Source organism: Myotis lucifugus, unplaced genomic scaffold (genome assembly GCF_000147115.1).
Source record: "Myotis lucifugus unplaced genomic scaffold, Myoluc2.0 scaffold_46, whole genome shotgun sequence".
NCBI classification, from domain to species: Eukaryota; Metazoa; Chordata; class Mammalia; order Chiroptera; family Vespertilionidae; genus Myotis; species Myotis lucifugus.
In genome coordinates, this window is record NW_005871094.1 from 868,116 (window position 1) to 894,408 (window position 26,293).

Consider the following 26,293-nt stretch of genomic DNA (forward strand, 5'->3'; position numbering starts at 1 on the left):
AGCCAGACCCCAGCAGCAAGCTAACCTACCAGTCAGAGCATCTGTCTCCTGGTGGTCAGTGCACATCATAGCGACTGGTTGACCAGTTGACTGTCTGCCCCTTGTGGTCAGTGCACATCATAGTGAGCGGTTGAGTGGCCCTAGCATGTCATTAGCATATTATATACTTTGATTGGTTGAACGGATGACTGGACACTTAGCATATTAAGCTTTTATTATATAGGATATATATATATATATATATATATATATATATATATATAATTTTTAATAGAACAATTGATTAGGATTCAAATTAAGTTCACTTCTATCTGACTTTACAATTAACTAGCTGTGTTTTTTGAGGGGTACATGATACAATCTATTAAATCTCTAATTTCATAGCCTATTAATTGCAGATTAACAATGCCTGCTATTGTTTATCTCACAGTAATTTTATATAATTGAACAAGATAGAATCATACCATTTTGGGGTTGAAAAGTAGCTAATGGTTATTTTGTCTAATTAGTGCTTTAAAATGAAAGTGCTTTAAAGAAAAAAAGTCAGCATCATGTATATGCATTGTAAGCATAGCAGACAGTGCTTATTTTTAACTCATTCTAAAACTGTTGCTCCAAACATTTGTTTATGTGTATGTTTTCTTGAAAAAGTAGCTTGCATCACCCAGCTTGGTGCCTGGTTTTTGGCACAAAGCCACATAAATTGATGCAATCTAAATGAATGGTTAAGTGAAAAGCAAAATCTTTACCTTTGAAGAGTAGACTGGCCTCATGTTCTGATTAACTTTCTTTTGTGTTCATTTGGTTTACATATCCATAAACTGAATAGAATGCCCTCATTCTGCCTCTCAGAGGTGTTATCCTAATTGAGGTGAAAGGAATTGCTAAAAGCTAGTAACATGAATTTTTTCTGTTTTGTTAATCCTCATCTGAGGATATTTTTTTTATTGCTTTTTCAGAGACAGTGGAAGGGAGTGATGACAAAGAGAGAAACATCGACGTGAGACACATCAACTGGCTGCCTCCCAAACTCGCTCCAACTGGGGGTGGGAGCAAACCTGCAATCTAGGTGCATGCCCTTGAGCGGGAATTGAACCCTTGACCGTTTGGTGCATGGGCCAACGCCTAACCACTGAAAACACTGGCCAGGGCTAGCAACATGAATTTGTATGGAGGTTTTCTAGAAGTGTGATGGAACTGAGTTTTTCAAGATCCCAGAGAGAGCAAATAACCATGAATAGTGGAGTTTGGAGGCTTTTTAGAGAGCTGAGGATGTACGTTTTTATGTACTAAGTGTTTCAACTAATTAACTTCAGAGGTGTAGCCTTATGGAGCTATTGTGCACACTTTTCCTATATTGCTGATTGCACAATGCCTTATAAGTAGTAGTGTACGCTGATGATTTTAGCTATCTTATAGATTTCAATATTGTGAGCTCTGGGCGTACTCTCATCAGGGAAAACTCAGTCCTTAGGAGTTATTTGACTCTACCCTAAATAATTTATATGTGAATTTGAGTTTTTAAAAATAATTTTCCCATATTTTTCTTCATTTTAATGCTGTTACCAATATATTTGACAATAGCATTTATTGTTCTTCCTTCTAATTTACTATAGACCTGAAAACCAAATAGCCAAGCCTGCAGAATTATATGTAAAACTCAAATGATAAAGATTAATATTCTAAGGGTATCAACCACAGGTATTGTTTCGTTGGTGTTGGCTGCTCGGTCTGCTGAATTTCATTCATTCATTTAGCAAACATTGTCCAAGTGCTAGGTACTCTACTAAGCATGGAGGTAGAAAGATCTCACAATTTGGGGGATTATATGAAGTTGTTGGATTTATATGCCAGTAAAACAAGGTGTTATTGTATGGTTTGAAGAAATAACATGATCAAGATGAGCAACTACCTTAAATCTAGTTAAATTTTGTAACTGCAAGGTAATCATCTCTCATCTATTTGAGTATTGTTTCCTGCTGTTATAGTCACATTGCTGATTGCACAATGCCTTATATTATATTGTAATCAAAGTTAATTTTGCATCCTCTTATCTATGTACAAGTTGCCAGGAATTTAACTTCATTCCTCTCCAAGAAACGTTAAATGAAATTTACAGTGAATAGATTCTAGCTTAAGGAAGAATTTTCTAACAATTTGAGCTTCTCAGAAATAGAATGTACTTATTTTCTTATTGCTTAGTTTCTTCACCCATTTTTATCATTAATTATATATATTAAACTATGGTCCAGTAAAACCTTCACTGTATCCTGTGAATTATTGTGAAGCAGTTATCTTTTATTACTTAAGTTATTGATTTAAATATATTCAAATGCAGGATTTTACAGATATTATTACGTTTAAATTAATTTATTTCAAGTCAATATTGTACCACTGAGAATATAATTAATCCTGATTTTATCATCAACATAATTTTATATTTGCCCAATTTTAAGTAACCTGCACATTTAAATGGAATCCTTTTGATGTTTTTATTTCAAGTATTAGTATAATCTTATACTAAACAGAGTTAAAGAGAATCTTCTGTGAATTTCTCCGAAGCATCTTTCTAGTTGACCTCTCTGATTGGTAGTTAACTCACAGTATATCCACCTTATAATGTTGTCGTCTCACTTGAACTTTACTATCTTATCAGAGGTATGTGTTAGAAGGTGTAAAAATGTCTTGAAACCAAGATACTCTGTGGCCATAAAATCACCGTTATTAGCTACTTTCTCACACAACTCAATAAGACTTATTTGGCATGACTGAACCATTTTGATCTCTTAGTTACTCTTTTATAAATTTCAGTACTTGGTGTAGTCCTTAGGCTAATTATTTTAGAAAGGAGGGAGTTCAGTGAGTGGGCCATTTAATGCTCTCAAAGAAAGGAAGAAAAGAAATTATGCAACCTCCTTCCCTGACATGGAAACCACGCAGAAGAACGTCAGAGGATCTTGGAAGGGACAAGAAGCAATTATTTCTCATGCTCCATTATGAGACCTGACACTCACGTCCACATTCACTTACCAAGATTGCAGACAATGAGTCCTGTGAAAGGAGAATGAGTGGAACCAGGAGTATGAGAGAGGAGGATGGTAGAAATGGGGTAAAAATGACCATGTAAACAGAAAAAAGCAAGTGAGCATTTGGAGGACAAGGTGAGTGAGCAGAATTACAATCCCTGTTTTTAATGTTGCTAATTCCCAATAAGTCATTTCTTTCAGCATATTTTTTATTAGCAAACTTTTCACCATTGCTAAAAGTATGATAAGGAATGCAAAGGATGAGGTAGACAGAATGGATAGGAATGGGGTGTCCCTACCAAACTATAAGGCCCCTTGGTGTTTTAAACTAACCTGATGTAATGTTCTGATTTTAGATGTCACTAGGTCCCTAATGAAGTGGGTTTGCCAAGCTTCTAACAAGATTTTCCTCTTTCCCAAAGCAACACTCTGCATAATCAACTAAGCCTTTCCTTGATTTCTTTTCTTGTCTTCCCCTTCCCCCCATTCTTCTTCTTTTTTTTTTAAGTCAATGAGCTCAGCCCTAAATGAAAGCTGGAGTTGCATGAACTGAACTGGCTGGAAATAGTTGCTGAAAGGCGTGCGAATCAAAGCTGGCAAGTTTCAGCTCTTCCGTTCTTGAAGGAGAGACTAAATTCAATCCAAATGGCTTCCTGGGCAATTGTGAGATTATTCTAGGGTTTTGTTCCTGGTATAGAACCAGGCATTAATAACCCAGGCTTTGCAAGCTAAACCAAGAAAACGCACACTTCATCTTTACCTTGCGGTGGCTTAGTACCCATTTGGTCACTAAACAGTAGTGTGGGAACTGGGTAGGAAGGGATTTTACATCACTGGTGGGATGCGGGGTGGTTAGAGGAGGCAGCCTTCAGGCTCTGTGATAGTTCCTGTTCCACCCTAACCCAGTACAGAACAAAGGAGAAACTAGGAGCTCTGATATCAGGCAGCCCAATCTACTTTGTACCTATATTAAAGGCAGAGACTTGTAATATTTTCACAAGAGATAATATATACACACATATTTTGGGGGAGGTAAATTTATTTGTAATTTTGCTTTTGAAAATTCTTTGTTTTCAAGTAATTCATTTTTAGACTCTCACTAAGTGTATTCAAGAGTGGATGAGTATGGGCGGTGGAGATGGAAGAGATTAACCAAAGAATTTATATGCATATATGCATGATCCATGGCACAGACATAGTGTGGTGAAGGCCTGTGTTGGGCGGGGGGGGGACAAAGGTGCAGGGGGAAGGGGTCAATGGGGGGGAGGATACATCTGTAATACTTTCAACAATAAAGATAATTTTTTTTTAAAAGTAGAAGAGTTGGATATAAAAGCACTGTTATGTTTACACAATGGAATATTACTCAGAGATAAAAAAAAAAGAAGGACATTTTATCTTTTGTGACAGCATGGATGGACCTGGAGAGCATTATGCTAAGTGAAATAAGCCAGTCAGAGAAATATGAGTACTCTATGATTTTAGTTATAATGAAGAGAATAGAAACAGACTCATAGATACAGAGAACAGACTGACAGCTGTCAAAGGGGAGGGGGTTGGAGGGCTGGTGAAAAAGGTGAGGGATTAAGGAAAGAAAAAACAAACTCATAAATACAGACAACAGTGTGATGATTAACAGAGGGAAAGGGGGGAGGGGGAGGTAGAAGATAGTAAAGGGGAGATAAATAGTGACATAAGGAGACTTGGCTTGTGGTGGTGAACACACAATACAGATGATGTATATGGAATTGTACACCTGAAACCTGTTTAATTTTATTACCCAATGTCACCCCAATAAATTCAACTAAAAATTTATATAAAAATAAATAAATAATTCCAGCAATGTGAGAAAATCTAATCTAAAGATGGTTTTCAAATGTAAAATGTGATAAGTTTTTAAATTTCTAAATACTGTCCTTTATGAAGTTGACATAGTACTTTGTTTTGGAATCATTATTAAATGCTAATTTTAATTTTTTTCCTATTTTCTTATTTTAGAGACATCTATTTTTCATATGTCAAATATTTCTGAAGGATTCCAAAAGCCTATCATGTTAGAGCAGGGGTCCTCAAACTTTTTAAACAGGGGGCCAGTTCACTGTCCCTCAGACTGTTGGAGGGCTGGACTATAGTTTAAAAAAAAAACTATGAACAAATTCCTATGCACACTGCACATATCTTATTTTGAAGTAAAAAAACAAAACGGGACCAAATACAATATTTGTATTTGCATGTGGCCCGCGGGCCGTAGTTTGAGGACCCCTGTGTTAGACACTCTGAATGCAGTGGTCACTGGGTAAAGTGGCCATGACTGAGAGGGGTTATTTCTATACTACCACTTGCGCTTCCCCTCGCCCACCTGCCCAGTCAGATAACAAATGATCAGTCATCCATTTAAAATTTATTCAAGATTTTACTACAATATTCAACATTCTTTGGATACACTGTTTATACTTATACATATATCTAGAATGTATATATCTGTAAAAGCTACCTTTAACTAATGGGAAGAAGTTGGACTGTAAAGAAATTAAATAAGTAATCAAAGAATTAGCAAGCATTCAATTTTTTTAATTCCTTAAAGATATGGTTTAGAAGAAGGATTCCTTAAACTTTCTTGTGCATAGATGTTCACCTGGGGGTCTTGGCCTTGTAATAATGTAAATTCTGGCTCAGAAGGTCTGGGGAGAAGGCTTCAGAGTCTGTATTTCTAACAAACTCCCAGCTGGTGCTGATGTGGCTGGTCCATAAAGTAACACTTGGTGTAGAAAGGGATTCGAAAGAGAGACGTGGATGCCATCTCTAGAGCTTTATAAAAACACAAACAATCCAGCGCCTAGAGCTCCTCAAATCACAACCAAGAGCAATGAGATGGTCTCTTCTTTCTCTTATTCTTTTATGAGTAAAAGCTTCCTCTCTCTAACAGCAATTACCTAAAAGCATCCCAGGAGAGTCTATTTCTGAAGAGAATCCTAGTTGTTGAACTCCGAGTCATACCAGCTCCCTCAGCAGACATTTGGGCCCTAGACTCTTGGACAGAGCTTTTTTTATAACACTGTATCAGTTCCCAAAGCCTTTCATCATGTCACATTGCATATTTATTAGGCTCCTCTAACATAATAACTTGGCCAAGTCACACACAGTAGTCACTGGCCAAGAAACAGTCTCTACTTATGTTATCTTAGCATGATTGCTTCTGAAATAGCTCCTGGCTTTTCAAATTTTACAATTTTGCTAAAATGAACTTCCTTAAGGTTACTGTTGACTTCTTTTTGCTAATTCCTATGGGCATCTATCTAGAATTTGACTTTGTTCATCAATTTTTACTTACTGATTGTTTGGTTTCCATGGTTCAAATCTCTTTGCTTTCTTCTTAATTCTTCTGCTACTACCCATAATATATTCATGTAAGAACTAAAATTCTCACCTCTTGCTACCTCTTCAATTCTTACTCTACGTCTTGGGCAATCCCAAGTTTTCCTACTTATTGAAAGAGCATCTGCTGAAATGCTCTGGTAAGGCTTTGGTATCGTCAAGTTCATTCATACTGATCCCCCCTCTCCCCCCGCCTATTTATATCAATTCATTGGAGAGATTTTTAAAACCCCAGATTATGATTCTGGAACTTACTATTTCTTTAGTTGTATCAGTGGTTAATTCATGTCTTTTGAAATTTTATGGGCAAACCAATTTGGTATTATTGTCCCCTAGCTCAGCGGTTCTCAACCTGTGGGTCGCGACCCCTTTAGGGGTCGAACGACCCTTTCACAGGGGTCGCCTAAGACCATCGGAAAACATATATAATTACATATTGTCTTTGTGATTAATCACTATGCTTTAATTATGTTCAATTTGTAATAATGAAAATACATCCTGCATATCAGATATTTACATTACGATTCATAACAGTAGCAAAATTACAGTTATGAAGTAGCAACGAAAATAATTTTATGGTTGGGGGTCACCACAACATGAGGAATTGTATTAAAGAGTCGCAGCATTAGGAAGGTTGAGAACCACTGCCCTAGCTTAATCGATACTTTTCTAATGATGAAACATCACTATTTTGTTAACGCTCCCTGTCTTGATGTATACATTGATTACTGATTTTGTGGAATAACTTTTCCCATTCTTTCACTTTCAACCTTTAAAAATAATTTCCTTCCTTTTACTCATATTATTTATTTTTGTAACCATTTTATTAATGTGATTGTCCATAATGTTAAATAAAGGCATTATACATGAAAATAAATAAATAATAATAATAAATTCATATTTAAAATGGGTCCCTTTTAGGTACCATGTGGTTCCATATTGCTTGCTTGACAGTCTGTGTTTTTTTATTACAGTGTTTAGTCTATTTGCATTAAATGCAATTATTCATCTGTTTAGGTTTCAGTATACTTTCTTGCTATTTCTTTCTTTCCCATCTGTGCTTTATTCCTTTGTTCCTAATTTCCTGATTATTTTGGGCTAATCAAACCTTATTTTAAGTTTTCAACATTAATTTTTACATTCTTTCTAACTCTAACTCTTTGAATTATTTCTTTTAAAGGTTGCTCTAGGAATTGCCCTAGGTATTCTTGACACACACGTTTCTATTTAAAATGAACATTATACTACTTTATGTAAAATGCCAAAAATATCCATAAAACAATAGAATTCCACTTTTCCCCATTTTCATTTCATTGTTGTGATATATTTTACTTCTACATATGCTATAAACCCCATAACAAATTATTACTTTTACTTTAAATACGTTATCGATTTAAAAAATAATAAAAAGCTACCTTTTTATAATTGTACATATATAGGCCTTTCATTCCATCCTATAAATCTGAATTATGTATACAAATTTATACACATATATAAAATATATAGGGAATATATAGGGATATATTTTATATTATATATATACTTTAACATTTATAATATATAAAGAAATATTTAGTATATTACAGCCTTATAATATTTCCCTTTATTCTTGCAACTGTCTTTAGAATTTATTGCAGAGAAAATATGCTGGTATCAAATCTTTTCAGCTTTTTTCCCCCCGATACTGTATTTACTTGCCCTCAGTTTTGAAATATATGGATATAGTTTGTGATATTTTTCTGCTAGCCAATGTTGTTCCATTGGCTTTTGGAAATAATCTGTCATTTTTATTGTGGTTCCACTCTATGTGATGTACTTCTCTCCCAGTTGCTTTTTTAGGGGTTTTTGTTTTGTTTGTTTCTTTATACTTGGTGCTCAACAGTTTGGATGCGAGTGCCCGTGTGAGGCTTTCTTCATATTGGTCATGCCTGGGGGTTGTTGAGCTTCCTGGTTCTGTGGGTGGATGTTTTCACACAGTGTTAGAAGTTTTCAACGATTATTTCTGTAGATACTCTGGTGCTCACATTCCTCCCTTCTCTACTTCTGGCATTCCTTAACTGGAGTATGAGAAATTGTTTTACAATATCCCACGGGACACTGAGGCATTATTCATTTTACAAAAAAATAATTTATTGCTCCATTTTAAAGCTTAGATCATTTATTTTGACCTCTTTTGAAATTCAGCGACTCTTCTGCTGTATCTAATTCATTGTTAATCCATCCAGCAAACATTTCATATATATTTTTCAGTTCTAGGATGTCCATTTGAACCTTTTTACAATTTCTAATTTTCTGCTGTGATTGTCCCATTTATTATCGTGGTGTTTCCATTTTCTCATAGAAATTGTTGATAATATGTATCATATCTGCCGTGTTTTGTCAGCTAATTCCAGCCTTTATGCCATCTTGGAATGCATTTCTATTGACTACAGTTTCTCTTTATTATGTCTGGCTTAATGATAAGTAATAATCAGTTCCTTTTCAAGTCCAAATGTAATAGTCTGCAGTAGACCAATCCAGAGATTTCGGTCCTCTTCACAATTCTCACTTCCCAGGTGTTTGACTTTGTGGCAAAGGTAAAAGAGCTTCTCCCAGTGGCTGCTCGGTGCTGCCTCAAGCCTCTGCCTTACAAAGCCATCTGACACTGATCCTCTACCTCCCCCAAATACCAGGTAATGTGGGACAGTGCTCATTTGCTTAGCTGTATGTTAGTGAGCATGAAAATCCGCATGCTGCTTTGTTAATTATGTTTTTAATTGAGTCACTTTATCTACACAAATACAGCCACCAGTTATTAGAGATGCCATTTGAACTCAGTAGTTAATAAAGCTATCCTGAGGTGTTTAGAAGAGTATGAAAATGTGTTAGCAATCTTGACAGAAGTACCTTTGTTTGAAGTTGAGATCTGCATATTTTTTTAATGTGGTTTCTCACTGAGCTAGGCGCAGTGGTCGGCAAACTCATTAGTCAACAGAGCCACATATCAACAGTACAACGATTGAAATTTCTTTTGAGAGCCAAATTTTTTAAACTTAAACGATATAGGTAGGTACATTGTTATTAACTTAATTAGGGTACTCCTAAGGCTTAGGAAGAGCCACACTCAAGGGGCCAAAGAGCCGCATGTGGCTCGTGAGCTGCAGTTTGCCGACCATGGAGCTAGGGTGAATGAGTATGGATTTGTGTTTTCAGTCAACACGGAGCATTTATCCATGACTTATTAATACTATTGACTCTTGCTTGGAGAAATTAATTTAGTTTGCCAATGCAGATGCCTTTCTTTTGACTTTTACTGCTAAAGAATTGAGAAGTGTCCCTTTAATTTTGCAGAAGATATTTTGGCAAGAATATTAGACACTCCTCTATTATTATAAAAACTGTTGCTTTTAGTTACACAAAAAAAATATGGTTTATGTTCTCTGTCTTGTTCTCCATCAGGAGGATTCGTGAGATTAAATGTAATTCACACCTGCACCTTCCTTGTAACTATCCTGTTATGTTGCATATAGTAGGTGGTCACTAAATATTCACTGATAATAATTATGATTTCAAAGCCTTGCCTGCTATGGCTTCAGTGTACATATACCACATTTTCTTTTTTTACAAAAAAAAGGACTGTTTACTGCAAATTGGTTTCATGATTCCTCACCTAGAAGTTTGGCTTATTCAACTTCTTGCATTAGAAATGCTTCCCATTCCAAATTTAGTCATCAAAATTCAAACCACCGCAATAGGTTGTTTTGCCAACCTCTTTATGGAGAAAATGGACTTAAGTTAAAAAAATAAGCTACCCCCAAACCAAGGCTCTTTAGCTGTTTTTAAAAAATAAATAAAATGTATTTTAGTTACTGTTCCAGAGAACGCCCAGTGCTCAGTGTATCCCCTGGGATGACTTTTTATATTTCTGTGTGCTTTCCCACCCTTGGTCTGCAGTATGATTTCTATAACCAGAACTTGCTACTGCTCTTCAGAGACCTGCGTCTTTGGCAAGAAGATAATTAGCACATAAAGGTAAAGATATAATTCACCCAGCATTAATTTGTGCTAAGGAAAAAAGTAAAGCCAGGTAGGGCCACAGAGATGTGTGAAGTTGGTGCTATTTTAGATACTGTGGTCAGTTATATTGGATATAAGGCTATTTATTATCGTGTTATTTTATTCACTTTTAAAACAAATATATAAGTGATATCTATGTGTCAAACACTGTTCTGAATCTTTTAGATGAACATAACAACAAAAAGATAGTCTTCTTTCCCTTAAAGAACTTATTACTGAAGGAAGATGCATAGAAGTGTTATGTGCACTATTACATACACACATACACAATCACATATGCACATGCTGAAAATTATACTATTCCTTCAGAAGCTTTTGATAGAACTGCAGCACTAAAGAATGTTCTAAATGTCAGCAATTTTAATAGGATCTCCAAAGATCCCTGGCTTGTATTGCTGGTAGTTCTTCCTTAGAGGAGAATTTTCTTCATGGCTGGTGTATTGGGAACCAGTCAAATAGCTGTGAGGAATCTTAAGAATCTTCCTTGATTTCTCAATGTCTGCCTTGCAGGACAGCTTTGTTAGTCTTTACTTGCTTTGTGTCTGACAGTGTATGTTTTTATTTTTATTTTTTTATTTTCATTGTTGACGCTATTACAGATGTCCCCACCTGGCTCCCACCCCCTTCCCTCTGGCCATCACCACACTGTCTAACACTGTTAAAGTAAATGCTAGTAGTGGTAATGGAAGAGAAGAAATTGAAGGGGCCTAAAAAAGGGATGGTTACTAAATATAATGTTCTAGAAGGCTCACGTTATTTTTCCCAGTTTTATATGCTATGGCATATGAGTTAATAATGTGCCTCTTGTACATTCAGGGGATGTGGAATGGGCATGGTACAGTGAGCTCCCAAAATAAAGAAGACAGACAATATTGCATCAGCAAAGGCTTTATTGAAGGTGAAATCCTTGCACTAGACCTTAGAAGGTGATGAGGGTTTGCCGGGTAGAGGGGTTTGGGAAAGGACTTTCCATTGCATGGGATCCATTGATTCAAACAATGTGCCTGGGTTTACAGCATTATAGGCACTGAGAGAGACAAAGTGGAATGGATTTCTGGGAGGAAGGAAGCTTTGAGATATTATAGACACTGCAGCTTCAGAGGAGAACAGAAAGAAGGAAACAAGCAAGGCAGCGGGAAGCTGAATTAGAGACAGCACGATCATCTGCAACAGGGGGAACTGGAGTGCCGGTTTTGCTCAGTGAAAATTCAGTGTTTTGCATTTTATTATAGGAAAATTCCCTCCAAAAGGTCAATTTTATCCTAGTAAAGATGAAGGAGCAAGGAGGCTGCAATGCAGAAAGCACACAGAGGGGATATTGTGGGTGTGCCATAGGCCAGGTCTGTGTTGCTCACTTTTCATAATCTCTAATCTCAAACCTTTGTGGGACAAACTTGATATTTATGTCTACAGCCAAGGAAAGGAAGTTTCAGAGAAATCACAGGTATTGCTTCAATATTCGCCAGAGTTTGGATTCTATCTTTGTTCCGATTTATTCTAAAACCTTTGCTTGTTCCTCTCTATATCAAGTTGCAACAGATAGGTGTAAAAAGGGTTAAAGGGAAACTAGAAAACTCTTAAAGTCCTTCTCCAGTTACTTTTGATTATAACTAATGAAAGTAGTAAAGAAATAATACAACCAACTCAAGTCCCTTTGAACTCATTTGGCTCCAAAAAATAATTGAATAAACAGACCTTCACATCACAGTCATATTATAAAGGAAAATCAAATCCATTTCCATTGAATACTTGTTTCAGTTGATTTATTTTTTCATTTCTCATTTCTGAATGCCTTTGTGTATTTAGAGTTGAATTTGAAGTAGAAAGCAATTTTCAAGCAACCTACACAACCTAGTAAATATTAATAGAGGGCATAGGGGGAAAGGCTACATGCTTTTAGTCAAAATGGATTTTCTAATATATTACCAAGTCAGAAAACATGAAGAAAAGAGCCCTCTGGGATATTCGTGTTTAAGTGAAATAAATGATTACCAATATTACTCTTGGTAAAGGTGAACATTTCCTAAAATGATAACTTGTTTGTTTATTTTTTTTAATATGACCTTATATATTAGCACAGATGATAAGCTGGTAAGGTTTCAGGTCTGAGTGGGCTGTTTATCTGTGAACCAATAGGAGTGAGAACTTATTGATTGCTGATATTTGGTCAAAGCTTGGTGGATCCAGAAATTGCGATAGAGTGAAGAGAACGGGTCAATCAGGAGAAGGTGGTGGCTACTTATTGAATTCCTAACAAATTGTAACAGCTTGGAGGCAAAAGGAAGACCATCTCAGCTCAGAAGAGAATACTGAGGAGTGGCCAGTGATAATTGGGGGGCCCTGATGCAAAATATTTATCTATAAGAGCTATCATACTTCACTAGCTCTTTCTCAGTCATAGGGAAGAAGCCATCCATAACCATGCTACCCGCTTCTAGTCACTCTTTTTTTTTTTTAATCCTCACCCAAGGATATATTTTTTTGTTAATTTATTTTCGTTTTTTAGAGGTAGAAAAAGGGAGAGAGAGAAACATCAATGTGAGAAAGCTCGATCAGCACCCCCATCAGGGATCAAACTGGCAACCGAAGTATGTAGCCTGATTGGGAATCGAACCGGCAACCTTTTGGTGTATGGGAGGATGTGCCAACCAATCAAGCTACCCGACCAGGGCTTCTCTCCTAGTTATTCTTCATGACATCATCTTTTTCACAAGATAAACCACAATCAGAAATTATCTTATTTATCTTTTTGTGTGTGTGTGAGGGAGAAAAAATTCTTTATTGATAAATAGGTTACAGTAACATAAAGTGATGTCTTTTTGGGGAATAAAAACTCTGAGTCTTAGTGTCTCTCCGCCCCGCCTCTAGCTCTTGGCTTCTGCCTTCACCCTGGTCTCTTTGGACGATGAGGCCTTGGTGGACATGCCAGGCCTTCTTGGGCCCCTGGGGACCTCTGTCTTCCTGGTCAGTGGTCCAGGTACCATCTTGGACTCGCTGTCCTTAGGAGCAGCAGCAGCTTTGACTTTCGACCCTTTCCTGGCCCCCTGGGCAGTGGCCTCTTTAAGGACCTTGTTCCCTGTCTTCTTTTTGGCTGGGGAGGTCACACCATTTTCACTCTTGGTGACTGTGGGTTTTGAGCTCCGAGTCCCAGCTTTGGTTTTCCTGTGGGCCTTGGCATCTGCTGGGCTGTCCTTCTTGCCTTTAACCTTTGACTTCCCAGGGGCCCGCTGGCACCAGGAGGGGCCTCTGTGGCCTTGTCTGGCTGGTGGGGGCCTTCCTGGCCTTGCCCCCTCTTGCCTCTTCGCCCTTGGTCTGGCCATCTTTCTTGGGGGCCTCCTCCTTGGTCTCACCAGGTCTCCGGGGGGCCGACACAGTGGCTGTCTTCCTGGGTTGGATTTTTTTTGTTTTGTTTTGCTTGGGAACTAATTGGAAGCTGCCAGTGGACCCCTGGCCCTGGAGTTGATGGGCCTGATGAGGAGGCCGTGCTGCATGCCCGTGTCCAGGGCCCGCTTCAGCAGGTACTTGAGCCAGATGGCGTCCACCGTAGGGTACTTCCGCAGATGTACACCTTGATGGCCATCACCGAGGTGCCCCGGCGCTGCTCGCCCGCCTGCAGCGCCTCTAGCACCATGCGCAGCATCGAGGGTGGGGGGTTGCGGCGTGGTGGTGGGATGGCATGTCGGCGCGGGCCTGGCTTGAGAGTCCCAGACCACCCGGAGGTGGAGGTCATGGAGGTTAGCGAGGCCGAGGAGATCAAGGTGTCACTGCCAAGCTCCCGGGAGCCATTGCGCAGGCTGACACAGACGCAAAGATCTGGTCACATGTAATTTTCTAATTTTCCCATTAAATGTAAACATTGTGGGGTCAGCAATGCTGTCCATTTTGTTCAACTCTTTGTCTCCATTGTCTAGATTCTAGACTCTAGAACAATTTATGCTAAAAGGATGCCACTGTTACATATACTACATAGTTTGTGAATAATTAAGTAAATGGATACTTTATTTGTGATAATTCAAGTATCAATTAACATTAACATAAATTAATATTTATGAAGTGCTATAGGTAAAGACCTGTTTTAAGTAAATACTACAAATATAGTTAACTACATAAGTACCTTTCAGACTGATGAAAGCTTAACCCTTTTTCTTAAACTAAATTAAAATAATTTATGATAAGTAAGAGAAAATAGACATTTAATTCTAAGACCAAAATTATAGGAACAACATTCATACTAAATGCTCTCTAACAGAATTTCTAGCTATAGTGGTTTTGTTCGCTTCATAGAGAACTTCAGGGAAATTAAATCTTTGGCCTTAATTTAATCCCTGTCTTAAGTTAGTTTACAGTTAAGAAAGGGAAATGCGAAATAGTTGTCCATTCTTTATACTTCATGACAGTTTGTAGTTTGTACGAGAGCATGGTGAATTATGATTGGCTATTTATGTGTCAGTGTAAACTTTATTGAAGTGCAAGCTTCATGAGAAGAAGCAAAAACGTCTGCCTTCGCACTTGTGACTGTTGTATCTTGAGAATACAGCTCAACGGCTGGCATGGGGTAGGTGCCCCCAAAATGTTTAATGAAATAATATGCTAATTTGGGGAGGAAGAAAGTGTCAGGATACCTTTGGAATCTTCCTGAATCCTCACATAGAAACAGATGGATTAGACAATCATATACTTTACAAAGTGTTTCCCCTGATATTTTTAGTACCCACCTGGCACCACACATAATTACCACAATATTATGAGCTATATTCCCTATGCTGTACTTTACATTCCCATGACTATGTTGTAACTGCCAGTCTGTACTTCTCAGTCTCCTCACCTTTATCACCCAGCTCCCCAGCTCCCTACCCTCTGGCAACCTTCAGTCTGACCTCTGTATCTATGAGTTTGTTTCAGTTTGGTTTGTTTGTAAAGTTAATGATTGTCTAACCACTATGCTATCCATCTGAAACTAACACAAAATAATATTGAATGTAAACTGTAGTTGAAAAATTTTTAAAAGATGGTTAATCATTAACAAAACAAAACAGAAACAGATGGGGCAGCTACCAAAAGACAGCAAAACTAAAACCCAAGGACAAGGTTTAAAAGCAAAACTCAAGACAGATTCTTTCCTACAAACCTCAGAATAAAAGAGGGTGGGAGCAAACCACTACAACCAGACCCCTGTGCTATTGGTGTCTGAACAAAAGAAGGCAGAGGGAGGCAGCAGAGCATCTGACCGCTCCGACAGTGGGAAAACCTTAAAACAGCCCATACACGTCACCGTAAATCATGGTGAGGCAATCGGAGACTAGAAGCTGACTCCATCATGACTCATTCAGGACAGGAACCCATAGTGAGGATAAATGGCTGGTAATAAAATCAAAATTGATTAGGAGAACAACAATAGAAACAAAAGAGAGAGAAGATCCATCTAAAATAGGGACAGGAAAATAAAACCAGGGAATCTCAGAAACATAGTGTCACATTTTACCACGATATGGAAAGAACAGAAAAGGGAATTTTGTGAAGCTAAAACAGCTGTAAATATGCTGTAGAGAAATGTATTGAGGTCAAATATCTTGTAAAGTAACTATTTAAAAGGGAAAATAAAAAGTAGAATAATATACCTAAAGGCAGTGAAAGAAACAAAAACAAAAGCCTGTAATATACTACTTCAAATTATTTAGAAAACAAGGGTGATACAAGATGTAAAAGAACCTCGTGAATTATAATTAGAAAAGTGCAGGAATGAGGTGATAGAATTCAAGTGAAAATTATAAATAGAAAGAAAAATATTTTATAAATGAATATTAAACTAGATTCAGTGGTCGGCAAACTCATTAGTCAACAGAGCCAAATATCAACAGTACAACGATTGAAATTTCTTTTGAGAGCCAAATTTTTTAAACTTAAACTATATAGGTAGGTACATTGTTATTAACTTAATTAGGGTACTCCTAAGGCTTAGGAAGAGCCACACTCAAGGGGCCAAAGAGCCGCATGTGGCTCGCGAGCCGCAGTTTGCCAACCACGGAACTAGAAGGAACACAAGATTGAATAAACACAAGTAATACCTTAAGATAATTAGAAGATAAAAGCAAGGAATATTTAACTTTTTAAAATAACAGATTAAAAGCATTTTGATAAATTTACAAATATTAAAAACAGGCAAAGAAGAATCAACTCACAAATAATATGAGATCCTGAAGAAGAAAGCCAAGGAAAGGTTATAGAACTAATACTAAAAGTTCTCATTCATATAAAATAAGATAATATAACCTAAAGCTGCATGTTAAAAGAGTCCTTCATTGTCTGAGACTATTGACCCAAGATGAACAATACCAAGTCATATGTTAGAAAATTATCGCACCTTAAAGAAAAAAGATCCTTAGCACTTGTTAACCTATCTCAGCAAAAATAATACATAAGGAACAGAAAATTAGATTATTGTTAGACTTCTTAATAGTAACACTTTGTAGTGAAAGAAAAGGGAGGAACATACGTATTTTGGATACTTAAACAAAGAAGCTGTGAGACAAAGATGTTACATTCAGCAAAACTTAGCCTCAAGGACAGAAGGGCTAGCTAGATAAACTGTTGACATTCAAGAACTCAAGTAATAGGTTTCCAAAAGTTTTTCTAAAAATTCTACCAGAGAATCCTTTCAGACCACCAGAACGCCTAGCAGGGGTCCTCAAACTTTTTAAACAGGGAGCCAGTTCACTGTCCCTCAGACCATTGGAGGGCCGGACTATAGTTTTAAAAAAAACTATAAACAAATTCCTATGCACACAGAGGCGGCAAAAACACCCGGCGGGCCGGATAAATGTTTTCGGCGGGCCGCACGTGGCCCGCGGGCCGTAGTTTGAGGACCCCTGGCCTAGAGAGACAGCACAGGACTTTTGGTCAACACTAAGAATATATCTGCTTTTATAATGAAAATTAATGAGAATTGAAAGGGAGATGGCATAGTGTGTATTGACTAAAACATCTGATGACATAGATATGGAGCAATCCTAAAGGTGAGAACTAAAGGAGATAGTGTAACAAAAGTAATTCTCACTGCTTTTAGGATTGATAATTGGTGGTTTTAGCAGTAATATTGTTATTCTGAGACTACTGTTTATGTAATGTGGGACAAATCAAATGATTAATTTTATGTTATTTATTTTTAACGTTGCCTTTGTCCTTTCAGAAAAGGAAAAAGCCTGGAACTAAAGACCGACTTAGTAATGTTGAGCATCCCTAGTGCCCAGAATTTATTTACCATGAAAACAAACAAGGCTTTTTGAAAGAATGGTTGATTTTAGGTCTGGGATAGGAAATGTGCAGAAAGATCTGAAACATCTTAACAGACCAGATAGCAGAAGTCAAAATAGAGGTTCAAGTGGTGGTGATTTGCCCATGGACATTCTAAAAATTAGATGGAGGAGCTAAAGTCTGAGCCAAAGCTTCTGCTTCCAAATCCCATGCTAGCCCTTCCACAGAGATCACGATGGGACAGATTCTGTTTACACCAGATGTTAATCATCTTTAAAACTCCTAGATCCTGTCAACATGTTAAAGAAAAGGGAGCTTCTTTTCCTTCTAATAAGCTATTTTTCCAGAGAAGAGACAATAAATTAACACTTCCTCTTAATTGGTTTCTTTATTTTTCCTTTCATGGTTGAGCTTCAGACTTATTAGTGATGGAGATTTCTCAATAATAATTTCCAGGTAACAGCCCCCATCAATGATAATCTTCAACTTAACCATTAAACCCTATGACATTAAATCTGCCAGGGTAAATACAACAAAGCTGGCAGTAGGAGAGGGTGAAAAATAAGTAAATCATTCAAAAGAACTGAGCCAACTTAACAAGCATTCTTCTTCCAGTGTTTTATGTCTCTCAGTTTGAAAAGTAAGTCATGATCCTGACCACTTTCTTAAGATCATTTCTCTTGCCTCTTCTCTGTTGGAGAGCAGGCAGGGTTACAAATATAAAACTAGGTATATAGAGGCTGTAAGCAGGGAGAGATTTTGCTTTTACTTGATGCTAAAGACCAATAATCAACTATGCAAATATCACCCACAAGGGGGGACCTATTATCCACACATGTACTAATTACTCAAGTATTTACCACAACAGCAAGGGACCAGCATGTTAATTGGGTATTGTTTGGGCATACTGGGATTTTTTGGATAATTTTAATCATCTCTTTTCTAAACCCCCTTATTTTCTTCTTTCAAATAATCTTTATTCGTTTTATCTACCCAGAAAAATCTAAGCTCTCAAAATATAGACTTAAGCAGAATGTTGACAAAACATAAGGAAAGGAGAAGAGGTTGAGAAGAAGAAAGATATTCTCCAACTCAAACATGTTTCTGATCACATATTTTACACAGGTGGCTCACTATACACATGCACTTGTGTGCATTTCTCCTTAGAACTTCTAAAGCTGACATTTACCCACTTCTTAATTTCTGGATTGTTATAAATTAGTATCAAAACCAGGTAGGGTGCATTTCCACTCTACTAACTCTCCAACCCTCATCCCAATTTGTATCTCTCCTTTCTTCCTCACGCTACAGTTATGGTAACTTCTTAATAGACCGTTCTGTTACTCAAACATAATTTCATGTAGGATTTTTCTCCTTGAAATTAAGTGAACTGAACTTTTTACAAGAAAGCTTTTGGAAAGTAATTAAAAAATAAAAGTTTAGCCATGTAAAACTAGAAATAGGTGAGTTGCTGCAATCAATGCCTCGGTGTAGCCATTGGGGAGTGGGTTGTCCTGGGGCTTGGACAGAGATTTCTCAAGCTTGTTTGGGCCAGGTGACCATATTGACACTCAGCTGTCACAAGTGACTTCAAATTCTAAGGGAGTTTTCTAATATTATTCTGGATTTTTATTCATATCAAATGTAGAGAATTTCAAATTATGAGTGAGTGTGAACTCTTCATTATCCTATAATTTAGAGGTATTTTAGCACATGTGTTTTGTGCGTTTGGTATATATATATAGGTGTGCTATCCCTACTTCTGTTTTGTGTTTCCATCTTTGGTGGACCAATGAATAATGGAACACTAATGATAATAAGAGAATCATGATCGTGGAAAATGGTAAAAACGTCAGCAATATTGGTCAATACTGATACATCTAAAGATACCAGCAAACATAATTTTGCACAGATAATCTACTCATTGTGTCCATTCAAATTATCCATGGCGACTTCAACATCATGGTTATTTCTAGGAATTGTCAAGAGTTATGAAGATGACTATATTATGGACATTACCAAGCATCACTCCCTGTCAGCAAGACTTACTGTAGGAGTCTGCTCAAACACATGCCATCAACATTCCTTTGCTCTGTCTTTCTTGGGTCAAACTTAGCAAATGGCTGTGTGTAAAGTCTTACACAAACTGTTGGATTTTGTCATGACTGATTGCAAAAGAGAACTTATTTTGGTGGAGAGACAAGACAGAAGGTACAGAAGGTAATTGATACAAATCTTTCAAATTGAATATTCCAGAAATGGCAAGGGAGCCTTCCATCAAGGAGTCCCAGGAGCCTTCCTCTCTGACTTAGGCTGATACCACCTTCTTCTGTTTCTCTGTTTATTCCTAGAATGCAGTCCCAACAGTACCTGCAGCAGCGTCGAAAATTTGCAGCTGCCTTCTTGGCATTCATTTTCATTTTGGCAGCTGTGGACACTGCTGAAGCAGGGAAGAAAGAGAAACCAGGTAAGCAGTAGGGTTATGAAAGCATGGCTCTTCACTGATTAACGTCCTTCTAATCCCATTACCTGATTTTTGTCCTTCCTCTCTTCCTTCCCCACTCCCTCCTCTCACTCCTCCTTTCCTCTCACTCCTCCTTTCCTTCTCTCCTTTTCTTCCTTTCCCTCTTTCTCCCTTCCTACCTCCCCCCTTCCCCTCCTTTCCTCCCTAATATTTTGAGGAACCTAAGCGACATCCCTTATCATCCCCCCACCACTGTAAAGTCCTGAAATATAGGTGATGATCATTAACATAATTATCATATTAGTAGCTATTATGTACAGACCATTGACCAGGAATCAGGTGTTTTACTTATGTTGCCTCTCTCTCCAAAAAGAGTCCTTCAAGGAGTTTTCGTTTGATGTCTAAAGAAGGAAACTGAGGCTCAGAGAAGATAACGCACCCTTTCCACGTCACTCTCAATGAGTAGTCTGCGGAGCTGGGAGTCAGTTTCCACCACATGTATATTACGCTATTCTATCTATAAAACAGAGAAATGAACAATGACTTGCATTGAAAAAGCTAATCTGGCAACTGTTGCTTCTAATAGGATGTTTTCTCACTTGTTAGGTTTAACTGTTTTTGACCATCTTCTCTTTCATAGAAATGTCTTCTTCTAAGAGGTGTCAGTAAATCACTTAGCACAGCTCCTGGCACATAGTAAGAGTTAAAGTAATATAAGTTCTAGCTCCTTTCTGCAGTTTTCTTTCTCCCTGGTCTTGGTCATTCATTGATTCAATCATTCTGCTAACCCTTCTCAGGTCCCCACTCTGTACTGGACACGGAAGATAGAGGTAAATAGCACAGACCCTGTAATGAAGGCGCTCAGGAGTGAACTTAGTTTTACTTGGAGTTAAAGAACTTTCTGGTGTTGATTATGTCTCCTTCCTTCCAGAAAAGAAAGTGAAGAAGTCTGACTGTGGAGAATGGCAGTGGAGTGTGTGTGTGCCCACCAGCGGAGACTGTGGGCTGGGCACCCGGGAGGGCACCCGCAGTGGAGCTGAGTGCAAACAAACCATGAAGACCCAGAGATGTAAGATCCCCTGCAACTGGAAGAAGCAGTTTGGAGGTGAGTCCCATCCCTGTGGTCCTACTGGGTGAATCTTCCAGTCTGACATAACTCTTCCATTCTTTCACCAAATATCTTTTTGAGGTTGACTCCCATTTATTTTAAATAAATTTATTTTATCAGATACAAAATAAGCAAGACATTTTGCCTAACCCCCGAGTTTCTCAACCTCAGCACTACTAACTAGCATTTTGGACATGATAGTTTTTGCTGTGGGGGTCGGTTCTGTGCATTGTAAGATATCTAGCACCATCTCTGGCTTCTACCCACTGGTTTCTGTTAGCACTGCCCACCTCCGCAAACTATGACAACTGAAATGTCTCCAGATATTGCCTAATGTTAAATAGTCCCTTATTAAGTACTACCGCCTTACCAATAGGGACAAAAATGTACTCTTGGTTCCTCCTAATAGTGTTCGTTGATCTTTCTCTCTTTCCTTTCTATTCTTCTTCTAAGTTCCTTGTGTCTTTATTTTCTCTTTTCTTATTTATTCTCCCCCTTCTCCTGATCTCTTTCTGTTACTTTCAAGCCCTCTCTCTCTTTTGATCTTTCCCCACCCTCCACACTGGTTCATAGACTTACCTATTGAATCCAGCAGGGCTGATGGTAGCCATTTCTCGTGGATTTTTTCCCACCGACTATTGCCAGTCTCACTGGCCTTATCTACCTGTCTGAGAAGGAATCTTGCAACACATCTAACTTTAAACCCACTACTGCACACCCCAATTACCTGTGTGTATACTTTTTTTCATATTCTTGAATTTTTATCTTTGTTAGCTATGGTGAAGCATGATGTCCCAGATATTCTCACTGTTCTACAGAAATGTGCTCTGGCTTATAGGCCAGGGAAGAAGAACAATATCTTTTTCATTTTCTATAACATTTGGGGTACTTTTATGGATGTATATAAGTTCTATAAAAGCCTGGTAAAATTCAGATACATTTGTTCATAAATTATATGTGGGTACCATACAGGCTTACCTACAAAATGTTTTTAAAAGTGTGTATTAGAGGACTTGTATGTAGAATATTCTAAAGGCCCAATGCATGAAATTCGTGCAAGAGTAGGCCTTCCTTCCCCCGCTGCTGGCACCGGCTTCCCTCTGGCACCCGGGACCCAGGCTTCCCTCCGGCCACCAGCACCTGGGACCTGGACTTCTGTCCAGCCACCTGCAGACACCTGGAACCCGGGTGTCCCTCACAGCCCTGGCTTTTGTCCGGAAGGTCGTCCGGAAGGACATCCAGTCTAATTAGCATATTACACTTTTATTATTATAGAGAATGAACTCTCAAAACTAACAATTCAGTTATAAAGTGAGCAAAAGATATGAACAAACATTATACCAAAGAGGACATAGGTGGCAACACCTGCAAAGATGTTCAACATGTTTCCCCAGTAGGGAAATGAAAATGAAAACTAATGAGATATCACTATACCCCCTCACCTATCAGAGTGGCTAAGATAAAAAATAACACCAAATGCTAGAGAGGATGTGGAAGAACTAGGTCACTATACATCACTAATGGGAATGTAAAATGGTACAGCCATATTGGAAAAGAATATGGCAATTTCTTACAAAACTAAACATGTGTTTACCATGCAGTGCAGTGGCTTTACCTTAAGCATTGATCCTAGAGAAGTGAAAACCTATGTTTCCATAAAATCTATATGTGTATGTATATGGCAGCTTTGTTTGTAATAGTCAAAAGCTGGAAACCACCCAGATGTCTTTCAGCTGGTGAATGGTTAAACAAATTGTGGTACATAACAGCATGTGGCAAAAGTAGGTTTACAGTTGTATGAGTAACATAGTTTATTCTTTTTAAAACATATATATTTTATTGATTTTTTTACAGAGAGGAAGGGAGAGGGATAGAGAGTTAGAAACATCGATGAGAGAAAAACATTGATAAGCTGCCTCCTGCACACCCCCCACTGGGGATGTGCCCGAACCAAGGTACATGCCCTTGACCACAATCGAACCTGGGACCCTTCAGTCTGCAGGGCGATGCTCTATCCACTGAGCCAAACCTGTTAGGGCAATTCTTGTATTATTATTTATTAATTAGTGTATTATTTTTTCCATATGAACAACTGTAAACCTACTTTTGCCCACCCTGTGTACCATGGAATATTACTAAGCAATGAAAAGGAGAGGCTATTGATACACACAACTTGGATGGACCTCCAAGAAATGATGCTGAATGAAAAAAAAAAACCAGTCTCAATAGGTTACACAGTACTTGATTCCATTTACATGGATGGATGACAAAATTAAGATGAAATAAGTATAATGATGGAGAACAGAATAGTGGTTGCCAGAGGCTAGAGAGATGGGAGGGGAGAAAGTTGGATGGCCTCTGACTATAGAAGGACAGCCCAAGGGACCCTTGCATTGGAACTGGTTTGTGTATAAATGGTGGTGGTGTTCACTTGTATCTATGCATGTGATAGAGTTGCACAGAACTAAATCTCCACCCCCCCCCCCGCGCCCCTCCCCCCACACATACCCAAATGAATGCATGTAAAACTGGGAAACATGAATAAGTTCTGTGGAACGTTTCCATGTCAGTTTCCTGGTTGTGCCATTGGACTACCGCTATAGAAGACATCACAACTGAGGGTATATGGGATCTCTCTTATTTCTTACAACAGTAACTACCTCACTACAAAGAGTTAAAAACTAAAGTGTGTTTATTTTCATGGCACTATAATAGGATCTTTCAAAGGTTTCTCTTTGCCCTACCTTACCTTTAGCGGAGTGCAAATACCAATTCCAGGCCTGGGGAGAATGTGACCTGAATACCGCCTTGAAGACCAGAACTGGGAGTCTGAAGCGAGCCCTCCACAATGCTGACTGCCAGAAGACCGTCACCATCTCCAAGCCCTGCGGCAAACTGACCAAGCCCAAGCCTCAAGGTAGGCCCTGCTCTTTGACCACAGTTTTAATGTGAATGGATCCATGGACTCAGGCAGGCTCTTCAGGTGAATTACCTTAAGAAAGGAATTGAAAAAGCCCCCTGTATGACGTTCCATACAAGTACTTCTCAGCAGGCGATTGAGGTCCTCTGCACAGGTGAGGGGACTAGTCTCCTAGCACAAATAAACAGTCTGGCAAAACGGGCCAATTAAGACAGTTGCTGCATGGTGACTGTATAATCCAAACCCTAAATTGGGACTGCATCCTGACAAGTATGAACAAACTCCTAAAGGTCCTGAGGCGGGATATTTAAAATCAAGTCCTTCCTAGATTATCTAACATACATAGTTGTCACAATATCAGCTAAATTATTTTATGTTTTCCCTTTTCACCGCGTACTTTGATAAGTTCTGTATTTCTTATACTTCTTTCAGAGCCTTTGTTTTCTTTTTTTTTGGCTTGATTAGCTCACTATTTTTATCATGGAATTTTTAAATTATTTAGAGCTATCTTTCTATTCATTCCCAGAAAGTCAGACCCTGCTTTCACGCTGGATAAAGTAAATATCAAACTGGCATATGATTTAAAAAATACCCTCAGACCCTGGCAGGTGTAGCTCTGTTGGTTGGGCATTGTCAGGTGCACCCTAAGGTTGCTGGTTCTATTCCTAGTCAGGTCACAGGCCTGGGTTGTGGCTCCATCCCCAGAGGGGATGTGCAGGAGGCAGCCAATGGATGTGTTTCTCTCTCTCCTTCTCCCTTCCTTTCTTAATTGGACTGGTAGATAATTCACTTTTTTACCTTCTTCCATATGCAATGAAGGTTAACAGTTTGGTTCAGGCTCTCAACCTGAAAAATGGTGGTAAAAATATTTCAAGTGGGTAGACATGCTGTAATTTTTCATATATCAAAAATCAAGGTACATAATTCAAGGTATTATCCTGAGTGAATTCTGAATTTCACAGCCAGTTATGCATTTTGTTGGTCATTAAAATGCAGCCTTCACTTTGTGCATAACATATCTTTGTTAAAACTAATTAGTCCTTTCTCTCTCAACTTGGAGGGTTTTGTGAATGTTGTTTTGGCACCAGGCAATCTGCACAAAGAAAAATCTTATCATAGGAGCTGAGCTAGGGAGATGTGTCAGATAGAAGATTTTCTTAACGAGAGAGACTCATACACATTTTCTATGACATATGTTTCCTAGTTTAAGTAAAATGGAATTAGTGACATGTGTGGGTTGTGTATATTTCTGTACCATTTTTCCGAAATAACCATGAATGGATATTACAGCTTTCTCTTTGTGAGTCTCTAACTTTAGAGAGAAATGAAAAATCAAATAATAATAAAATGACATCTACATTATCATTTGTATTGTTTTGTTCCACTGGCATGTCTTGACCTGGGTGTTTGACATATGTTATTTCTTAAAGTCCCATATATTCCTCTGCAAGTAGATGTACTTTTGAAGGAAAATGAGGCGCACTGGTTAATTTGTTTGCCCAGGGGTAGATCTCTAGCAAATGACAGAGCCAAGATTTGGCTGAATCTAAACTCATTTTATCTTCTGCTGATTTCTTACCTAAGTCAGGTATGGGTATAAGCTCACCTCCTTTGAAAAGGAGAAGGTAAGCTTTGTAATGCTCAATCCTGATAAGCCATATGACCTCCCAAACAAAGGTGACATTTTCTACAACATTATTTCTAAAACTATTCTGGAAGACATCCCTCAGAATAAAGCTCTCAGGAAGACAGGGACCTGATCTATTTTGCTCTTTACTGTATCCCTTTTTGCCTAGAACAAGGAGTAGCACATTGGGCTGAATAAATCTGATATAATAAAAGGGTAATATGCAAATCGACCAAACGGCAGAACAACCGAAATGCCCGTGGCCCCTCGCCCCAGCCAGCCCTGCCCCCAAGAGGGCACCCCCACCCTGATCGGGGTGGGGCTGGCCAGCAAACCACCCCTGGCCCCTCGCCCCAGCCAGGCATCCCCTGGTGGCCCCCATCAGGACAGGGCCGGCTGAACCACACCAGTGCAGAAATTTGTGCACCAGGCCTCTAGTATTTGTATAATAAATAAATGCTAAAGG

At 38.3% G+C, this 26,293-nt stretch overlaps 1 protein-coding gene across 1 annotated transcript in view; it reads left to right on the forward strand.

Annotated features, from left to right (window-relative positions):
* PTN (pleiotrophin) overlaps nt 1–25,960 on the forward strand; it is a 78,464-nt gene extending 52,504 nt beyond the window's left edge. Inside the window, exons 2-5 of the mRNA XM_006088385.3 lie at nt 20,060–20,175; nt 21,104–21,277; nt 24,036–24,197; nt 25,785–25,960. Of these exons, the coding sequence (XP_006088447.2) occupies nt 20,061–20,175; nt 21,104–21,277; nt 24,036–24,197; nt 25,785–25,960 (627 nt within the window). The 5' untranslated portion in view covers nt 20,060. The remainder of the gene's footprint in view (nt 1–20,059; nt 20,176–21,103; nt 21,278–24,035; nt 24,198–25,784) is intronic.
* Nucleotides 25,961–26,293: the final 333 nt, after the last annotated feature.